Consider the following 12,137-nt stretch of genomic DNA (forward strand, 5'->3'; position numbering starts at 1 on the left):
GTCAGACTCCAAAAAATACTTCCATTGACTTTTTTACCTTCAGGCTACTATTTTTATTTATTTATTTATTTTTTTTTTTGTTGATTTAATTTATTCTGAGGGGGAGACCTGACCTGTATATTGGCAACTTTGTAAGGGAAGGATCATCCTAAATATTCTTTAAAAGGTATACTCTTTAATACTGTAATATGACATTTGTTGATGATTCAAAAATACCAAAGCATCAATAGGCTACCAGGGAAACTGTGCCTACCCTAACGTTTCTCTGCACATGACATAATACAAATCCATATAAGCTTCTGTTATAGGCGAAAAAATAAAAAGAAGCTAATAAATCAAATCACCAGACCGGAAAAACAACATTTCCAAGGGGAAACCTACTGTATGATGTTTTGATGTCGTGACCCGACCGCCCTCTAGCGATGTCATAGCGGTACTGAGGTGATCGGATGTTTGAGATCTCCCTGGTAACAGTTGCCCCCTATCGCTTTGCAAATAAAAACTAAGGCTTAAGCAGACATGAGCGTCCTCTGTGACACGCACATTTCACAAGAAAATGAGGGCAATAAGGGTTTCAGACAGCAGAGGACTTATGATTACTTGTACGGTGAGTTTATGGTGTGAAAACGTAGTACCAAACCATTAGAACAAAACAGGCATGTTATATGATCCTACACGATAAAGAAAATGTATTGAAATGATGGTACCGTTTCAGATCCGGTATATACATTGTCGGCTGATGTGGATCACGGGAGAGAAAACATCCGAGCTCAAGCCTCACTTGATCGAATGGTAAGATGAGAGAAAGACCCACATTAGTCTTGTTCATAAAAAAAAAAAAAAACAATATTATATTCACATATCTGTGAGCTTGGAGTGAATGTAATTATACACTAAACAACTAAATTACGATTACCTAGCAGAGGTCATCGTGTCAGTAATGCTTCAGGTGTTGCAGAGACTATATTTATTGTCACAACTTGAACTGACATTTCCCAACGGATTTTGACGTCATTGTCCGTTGGAGTGCACTAGTCTCTAAAAAAGTCATCACATGTCAACTGAGTTCATGTCCGAGGAGGACTGTCAACTCCGATGACATAAAATTGCGTAAACACATTTGTCTAAGATAAGATAAGACTTTCGATAATAACTTTTTTAATATGTGGGCAATTCTACAGACTTGGTGCCAACTGCTGTCCCACATGCAAGAAACTCATTTAAAAACATTTCAGTATTCAAATCTTAGATGTTTTTTTTAGAGTGAAGTTCGTATTTATAGGAGTATAATTAATTTTTAAAGCATGAAATGTGTTCATGTCATTAATGAAATGGTGTATTCCTCATCCATTGACTGATTTTTACCACACCGCTAAATTTTTTATAAGATATTATACTGCGGTCAAGCCAGCCGCGGTTCGGAAAAACACAGTCAAGCCAGCCGCGATTTAAATTTCGGTGCGCGCGTATTATTAGGATTACGGTAATGTCAGCAGCCACACAGAGAACGCTCCACAGAGCGCCCATTTCGCCCAGAACAGAAAGATTATAACGAAATATCAGTTTCTCCCTCTTTCCTGCCACGTATGCTTTATTAAACAATTTATTAGCTCTTTTTTTGACAGTGTTGTTGTTTTAAGAAATGGGTTTCTGGGCTTTTCTGTACTTTCTTTAAGTTTATCTTTTTGCTTCAACTGATTTTATAGCAGATCAAACGGACAGAATAATTATACTATTTCTAAATACCAGGAATGCGTTTCTATTTCTCCTAGCCAACTACAGTACATTGTAAATACGGTTGAATTCAAGTTTATACAACTTGGCTATCCTTAGAAAGTGAATACAGATATAAGTAGTCCAACAAAACATTGTCTGAGTTACAAATATATGTTTATTTAATTTAAAGGAGATTTTACAAAGGTATGCTTCTTTCAGTATATGGGATATGAGGCATTATTACACTTTAGATGACTATAAAGACCTAATTTGTTATAAGTAGAATAGAACAACAATATGATCTGATGCAGGAAGTCAAATACTACAGTTTGCATACATCATATGAAACCTGTTTTACTGCAGTATTTTGGAGAAATGTACCATTAACACACTTTAAAGTGCTATAAAGAAATAAGTAGAAAAAATAAACAAAGCTTGGTTCTGCGACAGTATGCACATGCATACGTCATGTGAAAGACCTCATTTAAATGATCAGAAGAAAACAATGGACAGGACATCCAATATTATATGCATACCTCATAATAAAAACCTTCTTACTGCAGCATTTGGTGAAATAGTGCTATTAATAAGCTATAAAGTCTTTAAAGTGGCTATAAAGACATTGTTTGAATTAAATAAAGTAAATAAAAGTTGAGTTAAATAAAAGACTGATCTGGGTCTGATACTGGATGTCCCTATGCTATAATGCATATATACCACATAAGAATCTTTTTTACAGCACCAATTTGGAGAAATGTCTCATTTAAAATATGTAGAAAAAAAAAAACAATGGTCAGGTCTGATACAGGACATCCCATACTAAACCTCAGATAAAAGACTTGTTACTGCAGCGTTTTGGAGAAATTGGGTATTAACATTACTCAAAGTGTTATAAAGACCCCATTTACAATAAGTAGAAAAAAACAATGATCAGTTCTTAAATAGGACAACCCATACTATATGTGTACTCCACACGAAACCTTTTTACTGCAGCGTTTTGAAGAAATTGGGTATTAACATTACTCAGTGTTATGAAGACCCCATTTCCAATAAGTAGACAAAAACAATGATGAGTTCCTGTACAGAACATCCCATAAATTATGCATACTTCATATGAAGATATCTTACTTCCGGAATTTGGAGAAATGGTGCATTTACATAATATAAAGTGCTATAAAGACCCAATTTCAAATAAGTAGAAAAAAACAATGGTCAGTTCTTATACAGGACCTCCCATATTATATGTGTACTTTACATGAAACCTTTTTACTGCAGCATTTTGAAACAAAATGGTTATTAATATAATTCAAAATGTTATAAAGACCCCATTTCCAATAAGTAGAAAAAAACAATGGTCAGTTCTTATACAGGACAACCCATACTATATGTGTACTTCACATAAAGCCTTCTTACTGCAGAATTTTGAAGAAACTGGTTACTAATATAATTCAAACTGTTATAATGACCCCATTTCTAATAAGTAGAAAAAAACAATAGTCAGTTATTATACAGGACATCACATACTATATGTGTACTTCACATGAAACCTTCTTACTGCACCATTTTGGAGAAATGGGGCATTAACATAATAAAAAGTGCTATAAAGACCCCATTTCAAATAAGTAGAAAAGAACAATGGTCAGTTTTTTATACAAGACATCCCATACTATATGTGCACTTGACATGAAACCTTCTTACTGCAGCGTTTTTGGAGAAACGGGGTATTAACATAATATAAAGTGTTATAAAGACCCCATTTCAAATAAGTAGAAAAAAACAATGGTCAGTTCTTATACAGGACATCACATACTATATGTGTACTTCACACGAAACATTCTTACTGCAGCGTTTTGAAGAAATTGAGCATTAATATAATTCAAAATGTTATAAAGACCCCATTTCTAATAAGTAGAAAAAAATAATGGTCAGTTCTTACCCAGGACATCCCATACTATATGTGTACTTCACATGAAACATTCTTACTGCAGCGTTTTTGAAGAAATTGGGTATTAATAAATATCAAAATGTTATAAAGACCCCATTTCAAATAAGTAGAAAAAAACAATGGTCAGTTCTTATACAGGACAACCCATACTATATGTGTACTTCACATGAAACCTTCTTACTGCAGCATTTTGAAGAAACTGGTTACTAATATAATTCAAACTGTTATAATGACCCCATTTCTAATAAGTAGAAAAAAACAATAGTCAGTTCTTATACAGGAAGTCCCATACTATATGTGTACTTCACATGAAGCGTTTTTACTCCAGCGTTTTGGAGAAATTAATTATTAATATAATTTAAAATGTTATGAAGACACCATTTCCAATAAGTAGAAAAAAACAATGGTCAGTTCTTATACAGGACATCCCATATTATATCTGTACTTCACATAAAGCCTTCTTACTGCACCATTTTGGAGAAATGGGGCATTAACATGATAAAAATGTTATAAAGACCCCATTTCAAATGAGTAGAAAAAAACAATGGTCAGTTCTTGTACAGGACATCCCATATTATATGTGTACTTCACATAAAATCTTTTTACGGCAGCATTTTGGAGAAATTAGGTAATAATATAATTCAAAAGAAATGGGGCATTAACATGATAAAACGTGCTATAAAGACCCCATTTCAAATGAGTAGAAAAAAAAATGGTCAGTTCTTATAAAGGACATCCCATACTATGTGTGTACTTCACATGAAACCTTTTTACTGCAGTGTTTTGGAGAAATGGGGTATTAACTTTATTCAAAGTGTTATAAAGACCCCATTTCCAATAGATGGACAAAAACAATGATCAACAACCCTTACAATAGGCATTCTTCATATGAAGACTTCTTACTCCAGCAATTTGGAGAAATTGTGCATTAACATAATATAAAGTGCTATAAAGACCCCTTTTCAATTAGGTAGAACAAAAACAATGGTCAGTTCTTAAACAGGACATCCCATACTATATGTGTACTTCACATGAAACCATTTTACTGCAGTGTTTTGGAGAAATTAGTTATTAATATAATTAAAAATGTTACAAAGACCCAATTTCAAATAAGTAGAAAAAACAATGGTCAGTTCTTATACGTGATATCCAATACTATATGTGTACTTCACATGAAACCTTTTTACTGCAGCATTTTGGAGAAATTGGTTAATAATATAATTTAAAGTGTTATAAAGACCGCATTTGCAATAAGTAGAAAGAAACAATGGTCAGTTCTTATACAGGACATCCCATAATATGTACTTCCCATGAAACCTTCTTACTGCAGCTTTTTAGAGAAACAGGGTATTAACATCATGTAAAGTGTTATAAAGACCCCATTTCCAATAAATAGAAGAAAACAATGGTCAGTTCTCATTTAGGATGACCTATACTATATGCATACTTTATATGAAACCTTGTTACTGCAGCATTTTGGAGAAACGGGGTATTATTCATTCATTAATTTAGTATCTTTTTGGCTTAATGCCATTATTAATCTGGGGTTCGCCACAGCTGAATGAACTGCCAACTTATCCAGCACATGTTTTACGTAGCGAATGCCCTTCCAGCTGCAACCCATCACTGGGAAACATCCATACACACTCATTCAAACACATAATCTACAGACAATTTAGCTTACCCAATTCACCTATATCACATGTTTTTGGACTTGTGGGAGAAAACGGAACACCTAGAGGAAACCCACGCGAACACGGGGAGAACATGCAAACTCTACACAGAAATGCCAACTGGCCCAGCCAAGGCTCGAACCAATGACCTTCTGCCACCATGCTGTCTGATATGGGGTATTAACATAATTCAAAATGTTATAAAGAGCCAATTTCTAATAAGTAAAAGAAAACAATGGTCAGTTTTTATACAGGACGTCCTATACTATACGCATACTTCATGTGAAGATTTCTTACTGCATCATTTTGAAGAAATTGGGTAATAACATAATTCATGTGTTTATGTGTTCAATTCAAGTGTTAAACAGACCATTTCTAAGAAGTAGAAGAAAAAAATGGTCAGTTTTTGTAGAGGACGTCCCATAATAAATGATACATAATATGAAACCTTCTTACTGCTACATTTTAGAGAAATGGGGCATTAACATAATATGAAGTGCTACAGTATATAGAAAAAAACAATAGTCAGTTATCATACAGGACGTCCTATACTTTATGCATACTTCATGTGATAACTTCTTACTGCAGCATTTTGGAGAAATGGGGTATTAACAATATAAATGTCTTTAAAGACCCCTTTTCTAAAAAGTAGAAAAAACAATGCTCAGCTCTTCTTATTGCCGCATAATCGTAGAGGACATCCCATACTGTATGCATTCCTAATATGAACTTTTTGGAGAATTGGCATTAACATAATATAAAGTGCTGTATGTTTTTGTACAGGACGTCCCATACTATATGCATACTTTACATAAAGCCATTAACATAATATAAAGTGCTATAAAGATCCAATTTCTAATAAATGTAAGAAAACAATGGTCTGTTCTTAAAAAGGACATCCCATACTAGAGGCGTACCTCATATGAAGACTTCTTACTGCAGTGTTTTGGAGAAAAGGGACATAATTACCTTTTAGATGGCTATGCTGACCCCATTTCTAATAAGTAAAAAAATAAACGGTCAGTTCTTCAATGGTCAATTCAATGGTCAGTTGGGTTGATGGCACCATCCCAACTGTGTGGAGCTATTATTGTAGCATTACTACAAAATGCTATTATTGGGGATTATGAGTGGTTCTGCTCCAAATGTAGACTACAAAGACAAAGCAACCTGATATGTTTGGTTAATTTTATAGAGATAGTTTACCTAAAAGTGAAAACGAACACACTATTCACTCACAATAAAATGGTTACGAACATTTATGAGTTCCTTTCTTTTGTTGAACACAAAAGAAGATATTTTGAATTAAACTAAAAACTGGTAACCACTGACCTCCATTTTAGAAAAAAAAATAAAAAATACTATGGAGGTCAATAAATAGTGTCCCTCAGCAGGAAGGGAACTGCAATTTTGTCTGTCCTTGACACATTTGGAGATGTAGAAAACTGTGATGTGCTGTCTGTGCTTGACACATTCGTCCTGTATCAAAACTGACCATTATTTTATTCTACTAAAAACTAGAAATGGGCACTTTATAGTCATCTTAAGAGTAATAATGTCCCAATACTCCAGAACACTGCAGTAACAAGTCTTCTTATGAGGTATGCATATAATTTCCTACAAGAAATGACTGTTCTTTTTTCTTATTATTAGAAATGAGGTGTTTGTAGCAATCTGAAAGGTAACAATCTCCCATTTCTCCAAAACGCTGTAGTAACAAGTCTTCGTCTGAGATATGTATATATCATTGGATGTCCTGTACAACGACTGATTATTGTTTTCTTCTACTTATTAGAAATTGGGTCAATTTAGGACTTTAAAGTATGTTAACTGCACTTTTTATCAAAATGCTGCAGGAAGAAGTCTTCATATGTACAAGAACTGACCTTTTTTGTACTTATTAAATGGGGTGTTTATAGCCATCTGAAAAGTAATGACATCCCAATTCTCCAAAAGAGTGCAGTAACAAGTGTTCATGTGAAGTACGCATATATTATGAGACGTCCTGCATAAGAAATGACCATTGTTTTCTTCTACTTACAAGAAATAGGGTCTTTATAGCACTTTAAATTGTTAAACCCCATTTCTACAAAACACTGCTGTAAGAAGGTTTAATGTGAAGTACACATATAGTATGGGACGTCCTGTATAAGAACTGACCAATGTTTTTTTTTCTCTAATTTTTAGAAATGGGGTCTTTGTAGCACTTTAAAGTATGTTAATTGCCTCTTTCTTCAAAATGCGGCAATAAGAAGGTTTCATATGAGGCACATTATGTACAAGAATGGACCATTGTTTTGTTCTACTTGTTGGCAATGGGGACTTTATAGCACTTTTAAATATGTTAATACCCCATTTCTCCAAAATGATACAGTAAAAAGGCTTTATGTGAAGTACACATATAGCATGGGATGTCCTGTATAAGAACTGACCATTGTTTTTTTTTCTACTTATTTGAAATGGGGTCTTTATAGCACTTTATAATATGCTAATACCCCATTTCTCCAAAACACTGCAGTAGGAAGGTTTCATGTAAAGTACACACATAGTATGGGATGTCCTGTATAAGAACTGACCATTGTTTTTTTCTACTTATTTGAAATTGGGTTTTTTATACTACTTTATATTATGCTAATACATTCTTTTTTCTAAATGATGCAGTAAAAAGGCTTTATGTGAAGTACACATATAGTATAGGATGTCCTGTATAAGACTGACCATTGTTTTTACTTATTTTATTTTTTTTTTTTCTACTTATTTGAAATGGGGTCTTTATTACAACGTTATATTATGTTAATACCTCGTTCTCTCCAAAACTCTGCAGTAAGAAGGTTTCATGTCAAGTACAACATATAGTATGGATGTCTTTGTATAGGACTGACCATAATTCTTTTCTTACTTATTTGAAATGGGGTCTTCATAGCACTTTTATTATGTTAATACCCCATTTCTCCAAAATGGTGCAGTTAGAAGGCTTTATGTGAAGTACACATATAGCATGAGATGTCCTGTATAAGAACTGACCATTGTTTTTTTCTACTTATTGGAATAGGGTCATTATAACATTTCGAATTATATTAATCCCAAATTCTCCCAAAACGCTGCCAGTAAAAAGGTTTCATGTGAAGCACATACACAGTATGGGATGTCCTTTATAAGAACTGACCATTGTTTTTTTCTAATTATTTGAAACGGTGTCTTTATATCACTTTATATTATATTAATACCCCAATTCTCCAAAACTCTGCAGTAAAAAGGTTTCATGTGAAGTACACATATAGTATGGGATGTCCTGTATAAGAACTGACCACTGTTTTTTTCTACTTATAGCAAATGGGGTCTTTATTACACTTTGAATTATGTTAGTATCCCATTTCTCCAAAATGATGCAGTTAAAAGGCTTTATGTGAAGTACACATGTAGTATGGGATGTCCTGTATAAGAACTGACCATTGATTTTTTCTACTTATTTGAAATGGGGTCTTTATAGCACTTTATATTATGTTAGTACCCCGTTTCTCCAAAACGCTGCAGTAAGAAGGTTTCATGTGAAGTACACATAAAATATGGGATGTCCTGTATAAGAACTGACCATTGTTTTTTTTCTACTTATTGGAAATGGGGTCTTTATAACATTTTGAATTATATAAATGCCCCATTTCCCCAAAACGCTGCAGTAAGAAGGTTTCATGTGAAGTACACATATAGTATAGTATGTCCTGTATAATAACTGACTATTTTTTTTCTACTTATTAGAAATGGGGTCATTATAACAGTTTGAATTTTATTAATAACCAATTTCTCCAAAATGCTGCAGTAAAAAGGTTTCATGTGAAGTACACATATAGTATTGGTTGTCCTGTATAATAACTGACTGTTGTTTTTTTCTACTTATTAGAAATGGGGTCATTATAACAGTTTGAATTATATTAGTAACCAGTTTCTTCAAAATGCTGCAGTAAGAAGGTTTCATGTGAAGTACACATATAGTATGGGTTGTCCGGTATAAGAACTGACCATTGTTTTTTTCTACTTATTGGAAATGGGGTCTTTATAACATTTTGAGTTATATTATTACCTAATTTCTCCAAAACGCTGCAGTAAAAATGTTTCATGTGAAGTACACAAGTAGTATGGGATGTCCTGTATAAGAACTGACCATTGTTTTTTTTCTGCTTATTTGAAATGGGGTCTTTATAACACTTTATATTATGTTAATACCCCGTTTCTCCAAAACGCTGCAGTAAGAAGGTTTCATGTCAAGTACACATATAGTATGGGATGTCTTGTATAAAACTGACCATTGTTCTTTTCTACTTATTTGAAATGGGGTCTTTTTATTATGTTAATGCCCCATTTCTCCAAAATGGTGCAGTAAGAAGGTTTCATGTGAAGTACACATATAGTATGCGATGTCCTGTAAAATAACTGACTATTGTTTTTTTCTACTTATTAGAAATGGGGTCATTATAACAGTTTGAATTATATTAGTAACCAGTTTCTTCAAAATGCTGCAGTAAGAAGGCTTTATGTGAAGTACACATATAGTATGGGTTGTCCTGTATAAGAACTGACCATTGTTTTTTTCTACTTATTGGAAATTGGGTCTTTATAGCACTTTGTATTATGTAAATGCCCCATTTCTCCAAATTCCGGAAGTAAGATATCTTCATATGAAGTATGCATAATTTATGGGATGTTCTGTACAGGAACTCATTGTTTTTGTCTACTTATTGGAAATGGGGTCTTCATAACACTGAGTAATGTTAATACCCAATTTCTTCAAAACGCTGCAGTAAAAGGTTTCGTGTGGAGTACACATATAGTATGGGTTGTCCTATTTAAGAACTGACCATTGTTTTTTTCTACTTATTGTAAATGGGGTCTTTATAACACTTTGAGTAATGTTAATACCCAATTTCTCCAAAACGCTGCAGTAACAAGTCTTTATCTGAGGTTTAGTATGGGATGTCCTGTATCAGACCTGACCATTGTTTTTTTTTCTACATATTTTAAATGAGCACATTTCTCCAAATTGGTGCTGTAAAAAAGATTCTTATGTGGTATATATGCATATAGCATGGGACATCCAGTATCAGACCACATCAGTCTTTTATTTCACTCAACTTTTATTTAACTTTTATTTAATTCAAACAATGTCTTTATAGCACTTTAAAGACTTTATAGCTCATTAATAGCACATTTCACCAAAATGCTGCAGTAAGAAGGTTTATTATGAGGTATGCATATAATATTGGATGTCCTGTCCATTGTTTTCTTCTGCTCATTTAAATGAGGTCTTTCACATGACGTATGCATGTACATACTGTCGCAGAACCAAGCTTTGTTTATTTTTTCTACTTATTTCTTTATAGCACTTTAAAGTGTGTTAATGGTACATTTCTCCAAAATACTGCAGTAAAACAGGTTTCATATGATGTATGCAAACTGTAGTATTTGACTTTCTGAATCAGATCATATTGTTGTTCTATTCTACTTATAACAAAATAGGTCTTTATAGTCATCTAAAGTGTAATAATGCCTCATATCCCATATACTGAAAAAAGCATACCTTTTTAAATCTCCTTTAAATTAAATAAACATATATTTGTAACGCAGACAATGTTTTGTTGGACTACTTATATCTGTATTCACTTTCTGAGGATAGCCAAGTTGTATAAACTTGAATTCAACCGTATTTACAATGTACTGTAGTTGGCTAGGAGAAATAGAAACGCATTCCTGGTATTTAGAAATAGTATAATTATTCTGTCCGTTTGATCTGCTATAAAACCAGTTGAAGCAAAAAGATAAACTTAAAGAAATTACAGAAAAGCCCAGAAACCCATTTCTTAAAACAACACGGTCAAAAAAGAGCTAATAAATTGTTTAATAAAGCATACGTGGCAGGAAAGAGGGAGAAACTGATATTTCGTTATAATCTTTCTGTTCTGGGCGAAATGGGCGCTCTGTGGAGCGCTCTCTGTGTGGCTGCTGACATTACCGTAATCATAATAATACGCGCGCACCGAAATATAAATCGCGGCTGGCTTGACTGTGTTTTTCCGAACCGCGGCTGGCTTGACCGCAGTGAAATACTTCATGTGTCCCTCTCTCTTATAACTATACCGTGAATAGATTGGTCCCATCATTTTAAATGTGTTCAAAATCTGAAAAAATCTGTGTGTTTGTCACTACCGAATAAATTGCTTCTGCAATTAGACAAACATATCTGGGTGTTATTCAGAAAAAAAAAAGAAAACTTTATGCTAACACTGCGCTGATTAGCATCTTTGGGCTATAGGCTCGAAAGTATACAAGTTGTCACAACCAAGTTAGAAGAACTAAAATTCTTCATTAAAAAAGAAAATTCAAATAAGGTATATTTAAAAAAAAGCTACAAAATTTCAACAAAATTTAAATATATATTTTAGGTTTCTCTTAGTTTTTCCTTTTTAATAACATTTTATTTAATATTGTTTCATAACATATTAAGTTGGGTGTGTTAATTTTTGGATAGTGATATTGTTAAATTAGTTCTAGTTTTGGCTTTGCTACTGACTAATCTAATGCATATGCACAAATAAAAGAAACAAGAAACTACTGATTTAATAGCGGGATTTGTGCGGGGTGTACTCATTTACTCATTTGGGCATTTGTGTGTTGCAAGTTAACTGTTGATTTGATAATATTTAAAATTTTATTATGAGCAATTTCCAGCATTATGGATGGAACATTTGCAGTAAAATGTCAAAGCAAAAATTTACAGAAACAGTATATGTTGATATTATATTGGAACATCT

The 12,137-nt window shown here is 33.2% G+C and overlaps 1 protein-coding gene across 1 annotated transcript in view; it reads left to right on the forward strand.

The window, feature by feature from the left end:
- Positions 1–519: 519 nt before the first annotated feature.
- The window catches only part of cfap91 (cilia and flagella associated protein 91), a 66,801-nt gene continuing 55,183 nt past the window's right edge, over positions 520–12,137 (forward strand). The window contains exons 1-2 of the mRNA XM_056465653.1: positions 520–607; positions 716–792. Coding sequence (XP_056321628.1) covers positions 520–607; positions 716–792 — 165 coding nt within the window. The remainder of the gene's footprint in view (positions 608–715; positions 793–12,137) is intronic.

Source organism: Danio aesculapii, chromosome 9 (genome assembly GCF_903798145.1).
Source record: "Danio aesculapii chromosome 9, fDanAes4.1, whole genome shotgun sequence".
In the NCBI taxonomy this organism is placed as follows: domain Eukaryota; kingdom Metazoa; phylum Chordata; class Actinopteri; order Cypriniformes; family Danionidae; genus Danio; species Danio aesculapii.